Source organism: Cololabis saira, chromosome 14, assembly GCF_033807715.1.
Source record: "Cololabis saira isolate AMF1-May2022 chromosome 14, fColSai1.1, whole genome shotgun sequence".
NCBI classification, from domain to species: Eukaryota; Metazoa; Chordata; class Actinopteri; order Beloniformes; family Belonidae; genus Cololabis; species Cololabis saira.
In genome coordinates, this window is record NC_084600.1 from 36,474,231 (window position 1) to 36,496,492 (window position 22,262).

Consider the following 22,262-nt stretch of genomic DNA (forward strand, 5'->3'; position numbering starts at 1 on the left):
CCCCGCCGTAGAGGCAGCGGGGGGGACCGGAGACGGGCCCGGAGAGAGGGAACCCCCCAACAAGGCGACACACGCGCAGGCCCGACAACGGAGGGCCCCAGACCCAGGCATCCCATTCATTCATCCATTCACCTATCCGATACCTATACTAATAATAATATAATATACTATACATAATAATAATAATACTAATAATAATACTAATAATAATACTAATAATAATACTAATAATAATAACCATCTTTGTATAATATAATATTGATAAATTATTAAGTTTTTGATGTCCTGCCAATGGAGGCTCAAATCCTCCATGGCAGGACCCTTCCATACCGCATTCTCACCGACACAGACATACAATCACGCACCGTTTCCCCCTCCCCGGGGGGATCCAGCACCGCCAGAAGGCACCCCAGGCTGCACGGCGGGCCCCGCCAGGCCCGGGTAACCCGACCCACCCGTCCCAGGCCCAGGCCGGTGAGGGAACGCGGGTGATGTGGGACCCCCTCCCGCCCCTTGTGTTGAGTGCATGTGATTAATGCCATAAAAACAGGGAGGAGGGAGGGCCAAGTATGACACAGACCCCCCCCCCTCCCGAACTACGTGTCCTTGTCAAATGTATTTATTAAGTGTTGAATGTGCAGTGTCTATTTTGCTGTTAAAACCGTGAGGCGGGGAGTGCCGGGCCACGCGGGACAGTGCCCCCCACGACCCGGACCCCCCGCCTTTCGCCTATGTGCGTATGAATCGTGTAGGGGGGGCAAGAGGGGGAGCGGAGGCCGAAGCCAGGAGGCAGGACCAGCAAAGCCGGCCCTGATAAGACACCCGCGTCCCCCCACCGGCCGTCCAGCAGACGGGGGCCGGCCCCCCGAGCCGGGCAAGGGCCCCACCGTACCTCCAAGGGCGCCCCCGGCGCCGCCGGAGCCCCCAGACGGAGGAGGAAACGGTCCAACATCCTCCCATTCATACTGACAACATAAGACATAGATACCTGGGAATGGTGCCACCCCGCCGTCGCGCCCGCCCGTGCACCCCCCGGTCAGGGGAAGCCCGCTCCCCGGACCCGGCCCCACCCCCCCCCGAGGCCACCCCGGCGGACACCCCAAGGGTCCCGGAGTCCCCACATCCGCAGGGGCACTTGGCCCCCGCCCAGCGACGGAGGACCAAGGCAGCAATGCCCCCCCAGCGCAGACAGCCACCCCCCACCCAGGCAGGGCCGGGCCCTCCGGGTGGGACCCCCACGTCCACGGCCCCGCCCCCCCCGGGAGGCCCGGAGACGCCCCAGCCACAGCCCCCCGCCCGAGCCCTCCCCAGCCACCCCCCCCCACCGCCATGAGGTAACCCCCCCCACAGGCCCCCAAGGCCCCCACCGGCTAGGGACAGGGCCCCGCGGCCCCCCCCACCGCCCCCCAGGGGCCACCAGAGGCCCGCGCCCCAGACCCCCCAAGCCGACCCCCAACCCCAAGGGCCACGAGATCACCACCCCCCCGCCCCCACTAGGTAACGAAGCCAATAAACGGGGACCACAGAGAGTGCAATTCAGCCGAATGTTGTTCAGTGGAGGCAGACATTATCTCACTACTAATATGATCTGATAAAAGATTCCTAAAATGGTTGATACATAAACTGGATTTTTGTTTCCAATTTACTAAAATGGTTTTCTTTGCGATACATACGCCCGTAACCCTTAACAGCAGGAAGGGGGTCTAGATCAGGGGTCGGCAACCCAAAATGTTGAAAGAGCCATATTGGACCAAAAACACAAAAAATAAATATGTCTGGAGCCGCAAAAAATGAAAAGTCTTGTATAAGCCTTAGAATGAAGGCAACACATGCTGCATACAGTATATCTATATTAGTTAGAACTGTGGGAAGATTTTTTTTCATTATGCACTTTGAGAAAAAAGTCGAAATGTCGAGAAAAAAGTCGAAATTTTGAGAAAAAAGTTGAAATGTCAAGATTAATGTTGAAGTTCAGTCTTGAGAAAAAAGTCAAAATGTCGAGAAGAAGTGGAAATGTCGAGAAAAAAGTGGAAATGTCAAGGAAATAGTCAGAATTTCTTGAAAAAAGTTGAAATGTTGAGAAAAAAGTCAAAATTTCGAGAAAAAAAGTCGAAATGTCGAGATTAATGTTGAAGTACAATCTTGAGAAAAAAGTCAAAATGACGAGAAAAAAGTCGAAATGTCGAGGAAATAGTCAGAATTTCGTGAAAAAAGTTGAAATATTGAAATGATTAAAAACAAAAGGAAAAAGGAAGAAAAAAAGAGAAAAAAGGGAAAAAAAGGGTAAAAACGGAAAAAAAGAAAAAAAAGGAAAAAAAAGGTCAAACATTTTTGAAAAAGCTCCAGGGAGCCACTAGGGTGGCGCTAAAGAGCCGCGTGCGGCTCTAGAGCCGCGGGTTGCCGACCCCTGGTCTAGATGGTTGATGGATGGAAGGATGTTTCTGCATTTTGTCCTTGGTTTTGTGAAGCAAATGACGTGCCACGTGTTTGCTCGTATTCTCAGATTTCATTAACCTAATTTGATGATCTCGTAAGAAAAAAAGGTTCATTTTCTAGATATTCTGATACTTAAAAACTCACATTTGAACAGGATCTAGTTTCCCTTTCAAAGGGCTGCATTTAGCTGGCGTCATTCATCTAATAATGCCGTTCTGCCTTTGCCTCCATTGAACTGTTGCCTCAGAGCTGTTGTTCCTGGCTGTCAGCCGCAGTCTACTCTAAGCTCCAATATGTCGAGTGTAAGAGTAAAACATGTTACTAATTTATTAACTCAAAGAGCCTTTGAAGGTTTTGTTTCTTTAAACCTGCAGTGAAAAAAAGCATTGCCTCAAACCTTTCCAGACCTTCCAGGAGAAAGATGCGTAATCCTCCCTCACGTGGGGTTTATTTAAGAGGAAGTATGGTGGCGTGTTTCCAAGATTCTTTTTAAAGTTAGTGACAGGCTGAGAACGCTGTTGAGTATATTTTAAAGTGACGTAACATTTGATTTAACACTTTCAGCAACAGTGTTTTCAGGAAACCCCCTTTCAGACTTTAGCAATGATGAAAAATAATCTATGACTGAGAGTGTTGCATGAGGTTGGAATAGGTTGGCTGGATTTTTTTTTATGGGGGGGGGTTTTCTTTTGTTTAAGATTGATTTTCAATCATCTTGGTCTTTGAGATGCTTTTCAGAGGCTTAGATCAAATCGGTCTGGATATAAATGACTTAAATTTACCAAAGAAGAAGAAGATGCGGTTCAGTCCGTCCCAGTATGCAAACCACAGGGAAAGGGGGTGTCGACACAATATCACCAGCGGGGTAAAGATTTAAAATGAATAGTTCCTGATCATATCTTTTATGTGTTGCAGATCAAAGGACTGAAATCGAACTCGAATGCTTCTCCTCAAGCCGGTCAGTGAGTCGCTTTATGTCCCCCTACATTAGTCTGCACTTCGTCATCACGGTTCTTGCTATTTTTTTCTTTCATCACATACATAGTAAAACTTAAGATCCAGATGAACGCTCCGGTCTGACCTCACCCCTCATTGCAATACATAAATTACCAATTCTAACTCTAATAATCATTCCTGGCATTATCATGATATATTGTTTCATAGTTTATTATTATATTAAGTTATGAAATCTCATGGAATGTTAAACTATAGTATTATTATATTGTTATATATTATAGTATGGTGATATAATTTGGTTATATGTTATAATATTTTATAAAAATTATGTTATATTAAGATATTACTATATTATTATGCTATATTTATATTATATTGTGCTACACCACTCTATATGATAATTATTTATTTGTTTAACTTATTTACTCTCAAATTAATATTCTCAATTTATGTATCTACTTTCATCATCTTATTTACACACACACACACACACACACACACACACACACACACACACACACACACACACACACACACACACACACACACACACACACACACACAAACTGATGTCGTCTTTTGTCGTTGTTTGCACTGTATGTTAATAAATAAAATAAAAAATAAAAAAAAGGTCCAAATGAAATCGGGATTTATGTTTAGATGTTTAGGTTTTTTTTACAAACTGCTGTTTTTCAGCTCCCTGAAGATGATTTTTACATTTTCATTGTGAAAACTTACTTTTTCATCTACTGGTTTACAATCATCTGTCTGTTTTATTTGATTTTTTTTTACTTGATTGTGGAAATGAATTTACAGGCAGTTGTCAAACCTTTTTTTTTAATAATTTCCTGCGTCTGTTGGCCTCCCCCCCTTTTAGTTTTTCCGTGTCATCCTCTGTAAACTGACTCTTGAACGTTCGTCTTACACCCAGATTCTGCGCCGGCGCCTCTGAAACTGAAGAGTAACCCGGAGCCGGCGTTCACCTCCACACCCTCCCCTGAGGTTTCCCCCTGTGCACCCCCACCTCCCCTTCAGACCAGTCCCAGCGCTCCAGAACCCTCCACGGCAGCGCCACTCCCACCTGAACCCAAACAGGTGGAAACGGCACCAGCAGACACAGATGTTCATCAGCCTGATGACACTCACATTCAGGAAGACACGAAGGATGTGACGGAGACAGAGGTCAGTTCTATTCACTTTTATTATACATCTTTTTTTTCCCCTTCATTGCTACACAGCTTTTCCATGTTCCTTCAGGGGGACCAGTCCGGCCTCGACCACAGCTTCTCCTCGGTGAAGGAAGACTTGTCGCTATGTGACGACTCAGTTTCACCAGCGAGGAAGATAATTGGAGACCGAGGAGGCCCCGCCTCCATGAAAGAGACAATCTGTCAGGTGAGATTCACCCCAGTTTACTACTGGAATACTACATAATTGTATAAATAAATATTATATATGTATATATATATATATATATATATATATATATATATATATATATATATATATATATATATATATATATATATATATATATATATATATATATAAATATGTATTTTGTATTTTAACTTATAATGTGTATATACTGTATGTGTGTTTGTATCTTTTGTAAGGTGACCTTGGGTGACCTGAAATAAATGAATTATTATTATAATTAAATAATTTGTCATATTGTTATGATTATCACATTATTGTCATTATTACAACCATGATTATGACTGTGATGATAACAATAATTGTTGCTGTCATTTTTGATGAGTGAAATTATTAGTATATACATGTTGGTTCTGATTAAGATCATGATTGTGAATATTATCATTATTATTACTACTGTTGTGGTTCGCATTGCTATTATTATCAAACCATCATCACAACTAAATCTTTTTTTTTTTTTAAATATTAATTTTTAATCTGAACATTAATCATGATAATGAAGTTATCATTATATTATAAATATAGTAAAGGCGGGGGGCGGGGTCGGGCTGGACTGGCTGAGGGTGGAGGAATAATTTGTTAAACTGCAGGGAAATACAAATAAATCAAAATGAACAGTTTTACCTAATGAAACTGCAAAACACTTCTGTTTCTAACATAACTGCCATGCTCTCCCTTCAGTCATATTGTAAATAATAATTAAAGCCACACTATGTAGCAATACCAGACGTGACCACATGGAGGCAGCATATCACAACGTTGACATAAGACTGGTTGAAATGCACCTCTCGTAGGACACGGTGGTTTTAAAAAACGTGCCAAACAGTCCTCATACATTAGCATAGTATTGTCAGTGGCTCACTGAAGATTGATACGCCCTCTTGTGGTCAGAGGTGGTTTTGTTACGTAGGGTGGCTTTAAACTTGTAAAATGTTTTTATCAGTGAATTCAGTTTTAGAGTAAGTTCATTTTTTCTGAAGGAATGATCTTTTTTGTGTAATATGACATGGACTCAGTCTTTCAACTAACATTCTATCTCCAAAGAAAACTCAGTCCCAACCATAAAACTCAACACACTGCCCTCATTATCCTTTATTTTAAGCTCATCTTGGAAAAATAAGGTGTATTTCTTGTTGCAGGTATGTGAGAAGACGGGGGAGCTGCTCCTCTGCGAGGGACAGTGTTGTGGAGCCTTTCACCTGCCCTGCATCTCTCTGGCTAAGGCCCCGAAGGGGAAGTTCGTCTGTCCAGAGTGTAAATCGGGTGAGTTTGTGTGGGAGTAGTGACATTAGGTTCTGTGGTGTAGCTCATTTCATGTTTTCACTTGAGGTATCAAAAAAATATCTATCCATTAAAGGTATAGTCTGTGATCGTATTCAAAAACATTTATTGTTATACTGGGTGAAATGGTCCTTCCATCCTGAGAGTAGCCAGTGAATAATGTGTTCAGAAAAAGGAAAGAAAAAAATCTGACCTCTCTGAAAGCTTTAATCCTGTAAAAACTCTGAACAATCTGTTTTTTGCGCACCGAATGAAACGGATTGGTCATAGGACCAGAGGATTGGCAGGGGGGAAAGAACCAATCAGATGCCTTCATTTTAAGTCCCGCCCATGCCCCCCTCTGTCCCATGCGCGCACTCGTCACGTCACTCTGCTTCCAGCCCCCGTGTCCACTTCCCACGGGTCCTCCTCGGCTCAGAGTGTCCCAGTGTAACCCCCCCCCGCTCCTCCAGACCGACTGGCAACCGCGGCCTGACATCGGAGGGCCCCCGCCGTACCCGGCTTCACCGCCGGCTCGCGGTCGGGCGGTCACGTCGAATGTAACGGCTCGCCCTGCTAAAAAGGCTAAAAAAAGAAAGCCAAAGTGTGATTATGCGGCGCAGGTTGTCCGCTACTGGGGGTCTGCCACGGACCCCCATACTGGGGGTGAGGCGAGGGCGGAGAGCGCCGGTGCGGGTGGCGGTGCGCTGTGCTGCCGTGCAGGCTCTGTTGCCACGGCTACGCCGTAAGGTACGCCGTATCCTACGGCGTAGGGTACGCAGCGACGCGCACCATTCTGCGTTGGTGTAACGTGGAACCATAAATCAGCCTTCAGTGTGTGCTCTGTGTGCTGTTCTGAACTTCTCTGTTTCTCATTTTGCTGGGACGTCAGGTCCCTCCGCCGAGACACAACTTTTGCGGTATGCGTCCATTGTTGTGTCTAAAAATGATGCGCAGTGCCCACCCAATCAGAAACGGTACAGATATTCTGTGATATTTTTTTAATATTTATAAAAAAATTTAATTATAAAAAAAATAAAGGATCCCTATAACTTTGATTGGGTGGGCAGGATGCACGTTTGGGTGGGCACAGCCCCCCCCTGCCCCCCCCTAAAACCGGCCTCGCTTACAGGTGAATGAGATATCAGGTAGTTTTGTTGAAAATGTGCTGTCCAAAATGTCCTGGAAAACTCGACTCCTGCAAATGCGCGTTCCCCAAAGTTTGTGGGGGCGTGGCTTTGGACGGAGCGCTGACGGGAGGGGGAGGAGGGGGCGGGGCTTAGAGGAGGTGCCACTTTCAAATCTTGCTAGCTCTCCAAAATCAAGGACTATACCTTTAAGGGAGGTGTGATGGAACTTTCATTAAGACCTCAAGAAACTAGATATTTATTGTTTCATATAGATTTCAAAAGCTTTCTCCACTTGGTGACCTCTGCTTTGATTGACAAACTACTGTTTCGTTCAGGTAGCCACACCTGCTTTGTGTGTAAAAAACGCAGCCTGGATGTGCGACGCTGCATGATCCCTGTGTGTGGGAAGTTCTATCATGGGGAGTGTATCACAAACTACGCCGCGACCGCACCGGTGAACCGAGGCTTCCGCTGCTCCATCCACGTCTGCCTCACCTGTTTCATCGCCAACCCCAACAGCTCCTCCATCTCTAAAGGTCATGAGAGCCTCCAGGTAACGCTGCTGTTCATCACGTGTTCGGGACTCTGACCGTCTGTCCCGTCGTGTTTTGTCCGTAGGTCGCCTGGTGCGATGTGTGCGCTGCCCGGTAGCCTACCACGCGACGGACCTTTGCATGGCCGCGGGAAGCGTCGTGCTCTCCAACAACAGCATCATCTGCCCCAATCACTTCACGGCTCGCCGTGGTGTCAAGAACCACGAACACGTCAACGTCAGCTGGTGCTTCGTCTGCACTGAAGGTACCAGAACCCATTTGAGGAACCCACACTTGAGTTTTTCTTTTGTTGCTAAAATGGAGGAAGTGTAATGACTCATGGCATGATATACATACAAGACCAAAAACACTCAATTCCGTGTCTTGACTGGGGCAGCAGACTCAGACTGAGCGGTTTATTCATTTATGCTCTGATTGGTGGCACAGATAGCAAACTTTCACGCTTAACCTCTAAAAGACTGAATCTGCCATGATACGTCCCCTTTAATGGCGTCTATTTTTGTTTTGAGTTGTGTACAGCATTAGTTAAAACTCGTTTTACATTACTTTGTATTTCTGTAAGAACAGCATTTTTTGTTTAATAGAGACCCTTTTCGTTTTGAAACTCCTGCCGTCTCATCTCCTGCATTTTGGTCCTTCTCACTCGCCATATGGCAAAACTACGGTGGCCGACAAGGGCCAAACGCACTGCAACGGCCTAATGCATCTCAGTTAAGGAAAACAGCTTCAAGTACAGAAACGATTCAAATTCACAAACTCAAAACGTGGTGCAAATGAAAAAACGTGCTGCAAAAAAACAAAAAGACAAATGCAACATCATCAAACGCGCTGCAAATAGAGAAACGATGCAAAGCACAAAACGATATAAAACAAGAAACCATCTTCAAAAGAAAAACGCTTCATAACCGGTCACTACAACCGGAAGTGCTCCAAACCTGCAGGGGGCGCTTTTGTATTCCTGCATGTGTAGCATCTTTAGTTCATTAAAGGACCTTTTCGTTTTGAAACTCCTGCCGTCTCATCTCCTGCATTTGGGTCCGTCCCACTCACCACATGACAATATTATTTTTACAATTTGAATGACCTAACTCTGTTAGGTCTTTTTTTTTATAAATCTTTTTATTTGTATTTTTTAGGCAACCCAACCCACCCACAATTGCATGGCTGTACAAAATAATATATAAATGTGCAGAGAAAAAAAAAAAAACCTACATTACACTAATACAAAAACAGATTGTACGCAGATTGTAGCCTGACATTGTTGCCTGACATGTGAACAGGGCTAGGTATGGCAGTCGAAGGCATTCCGAGATGGGGGAGCGAGGCCCCATAGAGCTGGGATAGGCCTCTGTTAGGTCTTTATTCACAGGTCAGAAGTGCTAACTACTAAATGCAAAAGTGAAGACAGTTTTCCATTAGCGATGCCTGCCATCAACCAGAAGACCATGACCTTAATTATACATCTCTTTATTGCTTTATAATTTTACCTGAAGTAGTGCAATTATTGATACAGGAACTTTCCTGTGAAATGCTGCCACCATGAGGCCAGAAGTGGTTTTGCTACATAGAGTAGCTTTAAACATTACGTAGTTGGGTTTCACATAAAAACTGAGACTAATGAGTCGCTCGGTGGCGCAGTGGGTTAAGCAGCGGCTCATATACTGAGGCTACAGTCCTCCTGTAGAGGTCACAGGTTTGAATCCCGGCCTGCACACCTTTGCTGCATGTCATCCCCATTCTCTATGCCAAATCAAGGCCAAAAGTTTTGCTAATTTGAAAATAAAATTTGCCCGGGAGGATCAAACAAAAGGAAAAAAAAAGATGTGAAACTGAAAAAAAAAATCTGAAACTGAAAAAAAAAAGATCTGAAACTGAAAAAAAGATCTAATACTGAAAAAAAAAATTGAAACTGTAAAAAATAATTTTCAGGTTCAAATTTTATTTTCAAATTAGCAAAACCTTTGGCCTTGATTTGGCTCCATAATTCTCTCTCTACCCCCTTCCTCTCTGTATACTTTGAATAAAGGGCCACTAGAGCCCAAAAAAAACTAAAAACTGAGACTAACTGAAGTGTACTCCTTCCTTGTGTGATGTAGGGGGGAGCCTGCTGTGCTGCGAGTCTTGCCCTGCTGCGTTTCACCGCGAGTGTCTCAACATCGAGATGCCAAAAGGCAGCTGGTACTGCAACGACTGCAAGGCTGGGAAGAAGCCTCGCTACAAGGACATCCTCTGGGTGAAGGTGGGACGATACAGGTCAGTGATGAAATTCAGGGAATGTTGAATGGATTAAAGGTAGTGATGCACCGAATGTTCGGTAACCGAAATTGTTCGGCCAAAAATGGCAAAAAAACACTTTCGGTGTTCGGTTGAATAAGTGGGGGAAAAAACGAACAATTAATAACGGCGTTGTAATATAAGGAAATAGACTCGCAGCTCCCGTAACCGTTGCGCACCACAAACATAAATCGTTGGCCAACCAAAAAGTAACCACATAAGAATTTTACCTAACATTCACCAGGAGGTGGAACCAAAACAACATAATGTGAATGGAAAATTAAAAAAATGTTTTTTATGTTCAATAAATATTTTCTACCTTGTAATTTTGTAAAAGATTTTTTTCTTTGAAAAGCATGCCTAAATCAAATGTATTTGATTTATGCAATGGTGAAAAAATTGGCAAAATAAATGAAAAACTGTGAAAAACCATGTTCTGTATTGTTCGGTATTGTTTGGTATTCGGCCAAGTGTTTATTATTATTTTCGGTTTCGGCCACAAATTTTCATTTCGGTGGATCACTAATTAAAGGTTCAATAGAAAGTCATCCCTATGCCACATCTGCATACCGGGTCCAACATGTTGCTGAATCTTTGAACCTCAGGACTCATAAATCTTGATTGCTAACTTAAAGCAGCACAACGTAACTTTCAGCTTTTCTGAGTTTGGCGGCATCTTTTGGACAAAAGCGGTATTGTTTTACCAGAAAGAACACTACGTTTCCCATGAGCACCAGCGCGTACTGCCGGAAAACTCCTGTCCCATCGCTGCATTTGTTTTGATGAGAGGAGACGGGACACTTTTCTGTTTCACCAAGTGAACAGACAGAATGCAAAAAAAGATGTTAAACTGCTGGAAAGGAACTGGAATTTACCGGGATACCTTAAACAAGGAAGCCAGGGAGCGGTATATGGAGAAAATAATGATTATTAATTATTATTAATTATAATAATAATTAATCCCTACTGAAGAGCCATGTGTTTCAATAAATTTGTATAATAGTACAACATACAGTACATGTTTTGTATCCCTCTTACTTCTCTTTTCTTTTTTTTTGACTGCTATATTAAGGTGAAGAGACTCCGAGGCGTAATGAGCAATATTTTTGGTTTCCTCGTGAGATTATTTTTTCCTCTGCCGCTACAAATAAGAGTTAATATATTTTCCTCAACAAACTAGTTTTATCTGAAGATTGGGGTTAATTGCACCGCAGAGAGCTGGCCAGCAACTGCGTTTAGCTGGAGAAGTGGGGAATAAAACCCGCGTTTTGATCCGACCTGTCTGTGTGAGTGTTTGTGGTTTAAGGCTGTTTGTGGTTCTGCGTTAAATCGACGCAGAGCCTACGGCGTAGGGTACGCGGCGACACGCACCGTACGTTGCGTGTCGCCACGTACCCTACGCCGTAGGTCTGCGTCGATTTAACGCAGAACCATAAATCATGCTTTACTGTGTGTTTGGTCGTTACAGCCGCGATCCAAAGCGAGCCGACGACTCTTTCACTCTTTTACTTTGTTATATCAGATACTTGGCCTGCGTGGTTCTGCCTCCGAGCAGGAAACCGTTGAAAAGTTAAACCATTAGGATCTTTTCCCCCACGTCTGTTGTGTGGAGCTGCTGCAGCCACAACTCAGCAACGGGTTACCAGCTTCTGTGGAGCTGCGCTCCACGCCCCGCCCATTTTCGTCTCGACTGCGAATCGGGAAGGAGGGGGAAGTGACGTATGCCGTAAAGCATTCAAAGTCGTAACGATTTGTAGTTTTTTAATGTGGCAGGGTTCCTACCATGCTCCTCAAAGTTACATAGTGCCAGTGAAGGTGATACAGACCCCTCAGACCATGACAGAGGTTTCATTAAACCTGTTGGAAGTTGATGTACCATCACAATGACTCTGGAAATATGATATTAAGGTGGAAAAGTTACGTAGTGTCGCTTTAAAAATGAGACGTACATACAATCAACCAGAATGTCCTCTCATGTTCTACTTTTGTATATAAAGGTGGTGGCCGGCAGAGGTCAGTCATCCCAAAACAATCCCAGACAACATTCATCGGATGCGGCACGATGTCGGGGAGTTCCCTGTTCACTTCTTTGGCTCCAACGACTACCTGTGGACCTACCAGGCCAGAGTCTTCCCTTACATGGACGTGGATGCTAACAGCAAAGAGAAGATGGGGAAAGGTGTCGATGCGACCTACAAGAAAGGTAAAAAAGCTTCTTGTGCAGAGGCTGACTCAACCTTTAAGCCATGTTGTTTCATTTGCTTACATGTGCTTTGTGATGCAGCTTTGGAGGAGGCAGCTGTGCGGTTTCGGGAGCTGCAGGCAGAGAAGGAGCTTCGCCAGCTACAAGAGGACAGGAAAAATGACAGGAAACCACCACCATACAAACACATCAAGGTCGGGGACAACACTTTTGCATTTTGGTCTCATGTCTTTGAGCTTTCAGTAGAAACGCAAAAAAACGAAATGTTAATTTACTAAAAAGGAAGGCATAAATAATTGCCATGAATCGCAGCATATCCGATAATATATTTCTTCTACAAATCCATCTTTATTCCACAAAGAGCAGTTTTCGACATTTTTTTAGTTTTCTAGAATGCATTTGACGATTTTATTTCTTTGTAGACTGTCGTTTTATTTTTATTAACTGACTACTATTATATATTTTCGCAGGAAAAATATCACTGCTAAAAAAGATGATAGAAGATATTTATTCTGAGAATTTCAGTTTTGAATACGAGGATAGTGACAAAGTAAAACAGTTAAAAGAGAAGTGCTGACTTTTTCGGCACACTGGCGTAAATATCCGCGCCAATTTTTTAAAATAAATACACTTAATTGTACTGGAAAAATCTCTAAATCACAAAGAAACACTCGGATGTAATAAGAAAGATTTTGCTTTTAATTAAATTTCCTATAAAAAAGCGAAATATGAAAAAAACATACTTGTTTCTGTTTATCTTTGTAAAATGATATTAAAAGTATCTTACATAATTTAAAAAAAAAACGAGAAATTTCAAGAAATATATTTTACATAATTAGAGTGTAAACAAAGTGCATATTTCCTTTAAAATTAACTAAACTGATATTGGATTAGATAACAATAGTAAAAAAAAATAAAAATTTGAAAAAAAAATGTTCGCACCGTTTTTGTTATTTTGAGCGTGCGGCCCGCGAGAAAAAAATTGGTCAAATCCGGGCCGCCAAGCAAAATGAGTTTGACACCCCTGATTTAGACCTTTAGTACGGGCAACCTGAGGAACCGCAAATCATCACGTGAGACTGTGGCAGAAGGGAGCTAGCAGACCTGGGCGTGTCCAGTCTCACCTCAAAAACTGAAGAGAGGAAGAAGACTTGAAGAAGAGCTTACTGACTTTCAGCAAATCAAAAATAGATTTAGAGGACGTTTTACAGTTACTTGGGGTACAAGAGTTTTGTTGCGGCTCCAGAGCCGAGGTATGAAGACCTGGAAGATGAAGCTGAATCTGTACACATACAGTAATTACTGTGGTCCCTGAATGTCTTTGGCTTGTCAGCTGACCATTGACAAACAGTCACCAAATACATAAATACTTGGGGAATGTTAATCTGTGGCAATTTAACTGCATTTTCTTTGTGAAATGCACATCGATACCATTGAGATCCATTATTTTCCATCAGATTTGAGTTCATCATAATCTTCCAGGTCTTTACATCTCAGCTCCGGAGCTGCAACAAAATCCATCAACTTGTTTTTTTCTTCCTGCAAGTAAAAAGGATCTTAAATCTCTTTTTAAAAACTCATCTTTTTACATTGGCTAATAACTCCGGTGAGTATCATCAGTGGGCCGGTCCGGTCATTGTCTTTTCACGACTTTGCTTACTGCTTTTATTTGTGTTTTATGGTTTTATTTTGTACAGCACTTTGGTTGCCTTATGGCACGTCATCCCTTTTGCTGTAAAAATGTCCTCTAACTCTATCCTTGATTTTTTTTGAAAGCCATTTTGATTGCGAAACTTTTTATTCTCTTCAGTTTTTGAGGTGAGACTGAAAATGCCCAGGTCTGGAAAAAAAAAACCCTTTGAGCCGTCCCTTCACATGATGTTTTGCAGTTCTCGGGTTCACACAGCTAGATTTTTTTTCCCAGAATCCCAAGATTTAAATTACTTTAGATTACTCCCCTTACTTCCTACTCGCACTTGGCTGCATTTAACCTTGAGCACCTCTACCCAAAGCCTCGTTCACCCAGCATGAGAAAGAAAACTAGACCTGTAGGAACTGTACAATGCTCTTGAGAGTTTAGCATTCCTGGATTGATGGACATCTTTCTTATTCATTCAGGTGAACCGGCCAATAGGAAAGGTTCAGATCTTCACAGCTGACCTGTCAGAGATCCCCCGGTGTAACTGCAAGGCGGCGGATGAGAGTCCGTGTGGGATGGACTCCGAGTGCATCAACCGCATGCTGCTGTATGAATGCCACCCGCAGGTACTGGCCTCCTCTAGCAAACACACACACTTCTTTTATTGTGACAACCATGGATGTTCCGTTGTTTTTAGTCCAGTTTCATAAAAGTTGACATAGCTGCACCAAGAATATAAAATCAATGTTATATTAGGACTGCGCGATATGGACCAAAAGTCATATCTCAATATTTTCTAGCTGAATGGCGATACTCGATATATCGATATTTCTTCTGTGACATACTTGGGGTTTCCCCCAAAGCATTATAGCATAGCATCTCTGTTAGCATCTCTGTTGGCTTCATTTTTTTCTGTTTTTCAGTTTTAATACAAAGCCCCATACCAAATAAACTGCCTGCATATATAGAATAAAAATGCTTCTTGAATAAAATAAAACAAATATCCCTTTCCTGCATAAAAATTAAATTAAAATACACTGTGCAATTAATACAATGTAGACAGTAACAGGCAGACTTTTCCACTGAGGTTGACAGTTCAAATGCAAATAAAACATTTGTTTAAATCTCAAATAAAACATGTAAACAGAAATTGCATCTCTTTCAACAAGTCAACTACTGTACATTTTATTTTTTTTATTTATCCTTTATTTATCCAGGAAAGTCCCATTGAGATACAATATCTCTTCTGCCAGAGAGTCCTGGTCAGGATGGCAGCAGAAAAATAAATTCAGTTTCATATAAAAGAAAATACATACAAGGACAAGTAACTTTACAAATTTTAAAGAATTGTGCCAGGAAAACTAACCTGTCAACACTGTCAGGTTTCAGCACACAAAGGTACTTTTTTGACAGCGCGAGGGGTCAGCGTTGATGTACAGTCAATTTGCTATATCGATATAAACGATATTGTCTCGTACCATATCGCGTTTGAAAATATATCTATATATTAAAATCTCGATATATCGCCCAGCCCTGTGTTATATGCATGAAAAGATCAGATTCAGGTTGTGGAACACTACAGCTGCATTCCCATAGATGGTTGGGGATATTTTGGAGTTTCCTTCGCCAGGGAGAATAATTATTGCAACTTTAAGTCATAAATACGGGTAATTGGCACAAAGATGCAGTGCGAGCTTTCCCTGTAGGCGTGCTTGACACAAGGCAGGTGATGGTGATAGTCGGGGAAAAGTTGAAGACAGGGGAATTGAAAACATTAAGATACACGGACGTAAAAAGTACAGTTAGGGAAAAATAGGAAATGGTAAATGAAGATGATGCATGAGTTATATTTCATATGTTGGTCTGATGAATCATCAATGTTTGAATGTTCAGGTTCAGACGCAACATGATTATTCCTAGCGCAAGGGAACAAGATCACTTTTTTCTTTTCTTTTTAAGTCAAATGCCAGGTCCCCTCGCAGATTTAATTTAGCCAACTGTCCTACATAGTCTTTTGTTTTAATATTTTTTATTATTATTATTATTATTATTATTATTATTATTATTATTATTATTATTATTATTATTATTATTATTATTATTTCAGCTATGATTCATGTTTCATTTGTTGGAATGAATCTGTGTTTGAAGGTTCTGATTAATAAAGAAGTTCCTCAACAATGGCTGATTTTATTTATGGATAATAGCAACAATATGTTTCAGATACAGAGAAGTGGTCACAGATGGGAAAGCCCATTTTAAGTCTGGGCAGTAGGCTGCAGCCATAATAATTCTGATACAAGATGTAATGACTTGCACATGTGGTCAAATCTGGGACGGACATCAATAGACTATATGCGTAATGGGACATTAACATATCAACACTTGTGTTGGCTGTTTATACAATCTCAAGGCGATAATAAATCAAGAGCACCTCATTTTATTTTATTTTTTAAAGAAAAAAATGCAGATCCTGTAGCGGGTCCAGTATTATATTGTGTTATTAAAATTTACAGTTCCAGTTGCTCAATGTAACTGTTGAAATTCAGGTCCGTGACAACCCCCAAATGTCTGGCCTGGTTGTTGGGTTTTAAGATCAGTGCTTTAAACCGTGGGTTGAATCAATCTTTTTCTTGGCTCCAAAAACTGTCATTTTAGTTTTGTCTTTGTTTAACTGAGGGGAAGTTCTAGGATATCCAGTCTCTGATTTGATAGGTGTATTTTTTCCGTTGTTTGAATTGGACTGTTGTCTCCCGGGGAGATTTGTGTGTCATCTGTATTAATATGGTTACACATTTTATTCGAATTTGACCAAGTGTTAGCAGGTAGATGTTAAACAGCAGAAGCCCCACGATGGCGCCTTGGGGAACTCCACAGTTTTTTTTGGCTCAGATTTATAGTTGCCTATAGACACTGTAGGAGCCATATATTGATTATTCCTTCTTCATTTGTTTGATCTGGTTGCCACGGTGATGAAGGAAGTTTGGGTCACATAGGTAATCCCCGTAGGTTATATAAGTATCCAATCACCTGCACTGTCTGGGAGAGAGGAGAGTTAGGTAGCCGTAATTTTTGTTGACCGCCTTTTACTGATCACCCCGATTACACTTTGCAGTGTACACATTTAAAACCTATTAAGCGAGTGTAATCCGAAAGCCGTTGTGGCTGAGCATCTGTCATTAAACGCCATAAAACTTATCTCGGACTCAGCGTGCTGAGTCGCCGCAATAGACACAAAGAAGTCCAACTTTTAAATAGGACTCGTGCCAGTTAAGTACTGTTCCTGGGAGTCTTACCCAGTTATTTCAACCACTATTTAGATATTTTGGTTGACTGATATTATTGTTGATCCAGGACTAAGATGTTGCCACTATCTGTGTTCAAACGGACGTCATTGAAGACTTCACTAGGACAAACTCAGTGCTGTGGTGTGGCCAAAAGCCACTTGCTTAAAGCAGCACAATGTAACTTTTCCACCTTAATATGATATTTCCAGAGTCATTGTGATGGTACATCAACTTCCAACAGGTTTAATGAACCTCTGTCATGGTCTGAGGGGTCTGTATCGCCTTCACTGGCACTATGTAACTTTGAGGAGCATGGTAGGAACCCTGCCACACTAAAAAACTACATATTTTTACGGCTTTGACTGCTTTACGGCATACGTCACTTCCCCCTCCTTCCCGATTCGTAGTCCAGACCAAAGCTGGGCTGGGCGTGGAGCGCAGAGCTCAGCAGAAGCTGGTATCATGGCCGAAGCAGCGAAAAAAACGAAGAAAATAAAAGTTTTATCGGAGGAGGCAAAAAAAGAAAGCGGGAGAGTAACAAGCTAAATGCCCGGACAAAAAAAAAATGCCCGGACAAGAATAAACATTGGCCCGGCGTTCACTCGCTGGCGTGAGCTGAAAGACGAGGAGGGATATCCGACTGATGGGGATTTATGGGGATAAAACAAGAGACAGAATTGTTATGATACAAATGTAAATGTAGAGTTCTATGTTCAATAAGAATCAAAATTAGAATGTTTTCACATACAGGGGATTCGTCTTGGGTTCTAGTATTTTTCCTGAGAACTGTAAAATTGTACAGGGCTGATCTGCAAAATATAAGGAATGGGCATTCAGTTATTCACAGGTTATAAAGTATTTTTTTATTTTGTCAGCAAGTATGTTGGACTACTAATTTATGACGAAGTCCCTCTAAAAAACGTGACAGGAAAAAGGTGCAGAGCGTATGAGTTTGTAGGGCGCATAATCTCGCTGAAACAACTTAATAAAACCAAGTTGAACTTAGTGTTTTTCAACATCGTCATATTATATTGTTTATCCAAAAATAGATACATTACCTCTTCGCTATCCATCCTAAAAACGACCGCTGAAAACAGAAAAGTAGTTTTGAAAGTCCGTCCCGTCTTCTCATCAAAACAAATGCACGATGGGGACAGGAGTTTTCCGGCAGTACGCGCTGGTGCTCATGGGAAATGTGGTGTTCTCTCTGGTAAAGCACTACCACTTTTGTCCAAAGGAGCCGCCAAACTCAACAAAAGCTGAAAGTTACATTGTGCTGCTTTAATACACATGTTTTTGTTCATGTCCATTTTAAGTGATCTGTAAATGTCTTTGATCAACAGAAGTATATTTTAATTAAATGGTCATTCTAAAGATTTAATCTAACATATCATTTCTGTCAGTATGATTTTAAAGTGTCATGTTTGCTGGCTATATTCCCTGGTGAGAATTGTGTCCTGTAACAGCTTGGTGTTTTGTATCTTATCGATATGACTGATGCTCCTCTTTTGTAAACAAACAAATGGTTCTGAAATGACAGGTTTGCCCGGCGGGAGAGCGATGCCTCAACCAGGCGTTCTCTAAGCGCCAGTACAGCCAGGTGGAGATCTTCAGGACGCTGTCTCGAGGGTGGGGACTCCGCTGTGTCCACGACATCAAGAAGGTGGAAAATCCTGTCTCTGCTGCTGCTTCTGACTGTTGGAGCTGAGCTAGAAATTAACTGCAGATGTTTTTCCCCTCTGTTTCTATCAGGGCCAGTTTGTCAGCGAGTATGTAGGGGAGGTGATTGATGAGGAAGAGTGCCGGTCAAGGATCAGACACGCTCAAGAACATGACATCTGTAACTTCTACATGTTAACTCTGGACAAGGTAAAGCCACAGCAGCAGCGTTTCACATTACAATACAGGACTGTCTCAGAAAATTAGAATATTGTGATTTTCTGTAATGCAATTACAAAAACAAAAATGTCATACATTCTGGATTCATTACAAAAATCAACTGAAATATTGCAAGCCTTTTATTATTTTAATATTGCTGATCATGGTTTACAGCTTAAGAAAACTCAAATATCCTACCTGATTATGGTTTACAGATTAAGATTAAGATTCCCAGAATATTCAAATTTTTTGAGATAGGATATTTGAGTTTTCTTAAGCTGTAAGCCATGATCAGCAATATTAAATTAATAAAAGGCTTGCAATATTTCAGTTGATTTGTAATGAATCCAGAATGTATGACATTTTTGTTTTTTTAATTGCATTACAGAAAATAAAGAACTTTATCACAATATTCTAATTTTCTTACTCAAATTTTAATTGATATTTTAGTAATTTTCTATTCAGGCAGTTCAACTGGTTGGGTGGAGGTTTGAAGTCCTCATGCAGCCAGTCCTGGGACTGTGTTAGTTCTTGCGCTCTGTCCCATTTTCTCCTCTGTGCTTTCCAAAATAAAAGCCTCTAGTGCCACAAAATCCTAAAATTAATGCATCCTGCTTTGCAAAAAAAGGAACCACCTGGGTTTAACTAAGCAAATAGTTAAGAGCCTCCCACTGGGAAGGTACTCCAGTAATTAGTTTGTGTCAGCTTTAGCAGAATGTGATCTTACTGATGCAGGGAGCAGATTCTCATTCTGTAAACACCCACGGCAGAAGAAACATGCTGGGGTTGTGGGAAAGATGTTGCTCTTTTTCAGAAGGGTCAATAGTGTAATAAATGAAGTCTTTCCTCTAAACCAGGGATCAGCAACCCGCGGCTCTAGAGCCGCATGCAGCTCTTTAGCGCCGCCCTAGTGGCTCCCTGGAGCTTTTTCAAAAATGTTTGACCTTTTTTTTCCTTTTTTTCTTCTTTTTTTTCCTTTTTTTCTTCTTTTTTCCTTTTTTCTTTTTTCTCTTTTTTTCTTGTTTTTTCCCCCTTTTTTTCTCCTTTTTTTCTCTTTTTTCATTTTTTCTTCTTTTTTCTTTTTTTTCCTTTTTTTCTTTTTTTTTCCTTTTTTTCTCTTTTTTTCTTCCTTTTTCCTTTTCTTTTTAATCTCGACATTTCAACTTTTTTCTCAACATTTCAACTTTTTTCTCAACATTTCGACTTTTTTCTCGACATTTTGACTTTTTTCTCGAAGTGCATAATGAAAAAAAAATCTTCCCCCAGCTATAACTAATATAGCTACATGCAGCATGTGTTGCCTTCATTCTAAGACTTATACATACAAGACTTTTCATTTTTTGCAGCTCCAGACATATTTGTTTTTTGTGTTTTTGGTCCAATATGGCTCTTTCAACATTTTGGGTTGCCGACCCCTGCTCTAAACTGAGGAAAATTGAAACTATTTGGATTAAACTGCTGTGTAGCCTTGACAAAACCACTTGTGGTTAAGGCTTATCTTAAAAAAAAAAGGTATCAATTGTAAAGGGAGCGGTAGTGGAGAAGAGGTTCTGTGAAATACAGATGTTCCCTGTTCGTCAGGGATGGACGCATCAGGTTTAGAAGTGTGCTGAATGAAGCACTGGGTCTTTACATGTGTGTTCGTTTTTGTGTGTGTGTGTGTGTGTGTGTGTGTGTGTGTGTGTGTGTGTGTGTGTGTGTGTGTGTGTGTGTGTGTGTGTGTGTGTGTGTGTGTGTGTGTGTGTGTGTGTTAGGACCGGATCATCGATGCCGGGCCGAAGGGGAACGAAGCTCGCTTCATGAACCACTGCTGTCAGCCAAACTGTGAGACCCAAAAGTGGACAGTGAGTGGGGACACCCGGGTGGGACTGTTCGCTCTGGTGGACGTCAGCGCGGGTCAGTGGCTTCATTTATTTTACAAATTAAAATATTCTTTTTAAAAACTCTTCAGCTATGTGATGAACTGTTGTCACTAAATCTGTAAGTTACTGTATTTTCCGCACTATAAGGCGCACCTAAAAGCCTTTGATTTTCCAAAAACCGGCACTGCGTCTTATAATGCAGTGCACCTTATATATGATCATTACGGTAATTTCTGTTACTGTAGTCAGGGGGATTGTGGGTAATGTAGTTGGTGTCGCCAAAGTAATGGCACTAAAAACAGCAGGAATCGTCACAAAATACATGGTTCAAGACAACAGCAGCGACACTGACTCGCATAATGGCGACTTTGACGAGACGGAGCAAAGCTGGTTTTTATTTTGTCAATAAAGTTTGACATACGGTACTTTTCTTCTTGTTTTTTTTTTTGCATTTGCATTTGCTTTAGGATTTTGTAGCATTTCCCGTAGCGCAGCTCCATCAGGTAGATACGTAACTCAACCCCAGCCACTATAGTACGGTATTTTACCATATATTTAGTGCACCTTATAATGGAGTGCGCCTTATATATGAAGGGTGTTTTAAAAGAGGCCCTTTACTGAAGGTGCGCCTTATAATACGATGCGCCTTATGGTGCGGAAAATATGGTAGTACTAACCCTGTTCAAATGGCTAACTTTACACCCCCGGCTTTACCTGTCGGCTTGCGTTTGTTGTCCAGGCACAGAGCTGACCTTCAACTACAACCTGGAGTGCTTGGGGAACGGGAAGACCGTGTGTAAATGTGGAGCGCCAAACTGCAGCGGCTTTCTGGGTGTCCGGCCAAAGGTGAGGCCCTCGTGCCGGCGCGTGGTGGCTTTTCTAACGTACAGCAGAGACCGCTAACAAAGACTGCTCCCCCCCCAAACAGAACAACCCTCCGTCTGACGAAAAAGGCCGCAAGCTCAAGCGGAGAGGCCACGGCAAGAAGAAGAAAAAGGTGGTGTTGACCAAAGAAAGGGAAGACGAGTGTTTCAGCTGCGGAGATGGAGGACAGATGGTTTCCTGCAAGCGACCCGGATGTCCCAAAGTTTACCACGCAGACTGCCTGAACCTCACCAAGAGGCCCGCTGGTTAGTGGCTTTACCCGCCGGGTAGTGTGTATTTATGAGGACACGTTACAGCCTGTCCTAACTGCACGCGAGCGTCCGACTATCGCATCGCACTGCGTGGCATCGGACGCTCTCTGTCCACACTGAAACCGTTATGGGCCCCTGCGTTATTTTGATTGACAGCTGAAACTCGCTTTTTAAAAGGCTGATTTATGGTTCCGCGTTACACCAACGCA

General features: G+C 42.0%; 1 protein-coding gene across 1 annotated transcript in view; it reads left to right on the forward strand.

Moving 5' to 3' along the window:
• nsd1b (nuclear receptor binding SET domain protein 1b) overlaps window positions 1–22,262 on the forward strand; it is a 48,723-nt gene that overhangs the window by 21,419 nt on the left and 5,042 nt on the right. Inside the window, exons 9-23 of the mRNA XM_061739268.1 lie at window positions 3,352–3,394; window positions 4,325–4,575; window positions 4,651–4,788; window positions 5,970–6,093; window positions 7,556–7,756; window positions 7,839–8,018; window positions 9,871–10,027; window positions 12,046–12,251; window positions 12,333–12,445; window positions 14,370–14,516; window positions 18,718–18,840; window positions 18,930–19,046; window positions 20,810–20,951; window positions 21,657–21,763; window positions 21,846–22,047. Of these exons, the coding sequence (XP_061595252.1) occupies window positions 3,352–3,394; window positions 4,325–4,575; window positions 4,651–4,788; window positions 5,970–6,093; window positions 7,556–7,756; window positions 7,839–8,018; window positions 9,871–10,027; window positions 12,046–12,251; window positions 12,333–12,445; window positions 14,370–14,516; window positions 18,718–18,840; window positions 18,930–19,046; window positions 20,810–20,951; window positions 21,657–21,763; window positions 21,846–22,047 (2,251 nt within the window). The remainder of the gene's footprint in view (window positions 1–3,351; window positions 3,395–4,324; window positions 4,576–4,650; window positions 4,789–5,969; window positions 6,094–7,555; window positions 7,757–7,838; window positions 8,019–9,870; window positions 10,028–12,045; window positions 12,252–12,332; window positions 12,446–14,369; window positions 14,517–18,717; window positions 18,841–18,929; window positions 19,047–20,809; window positions 20,952–21,656; window positions 21,764–21,845; window positions 22,048–22,262) is intronic.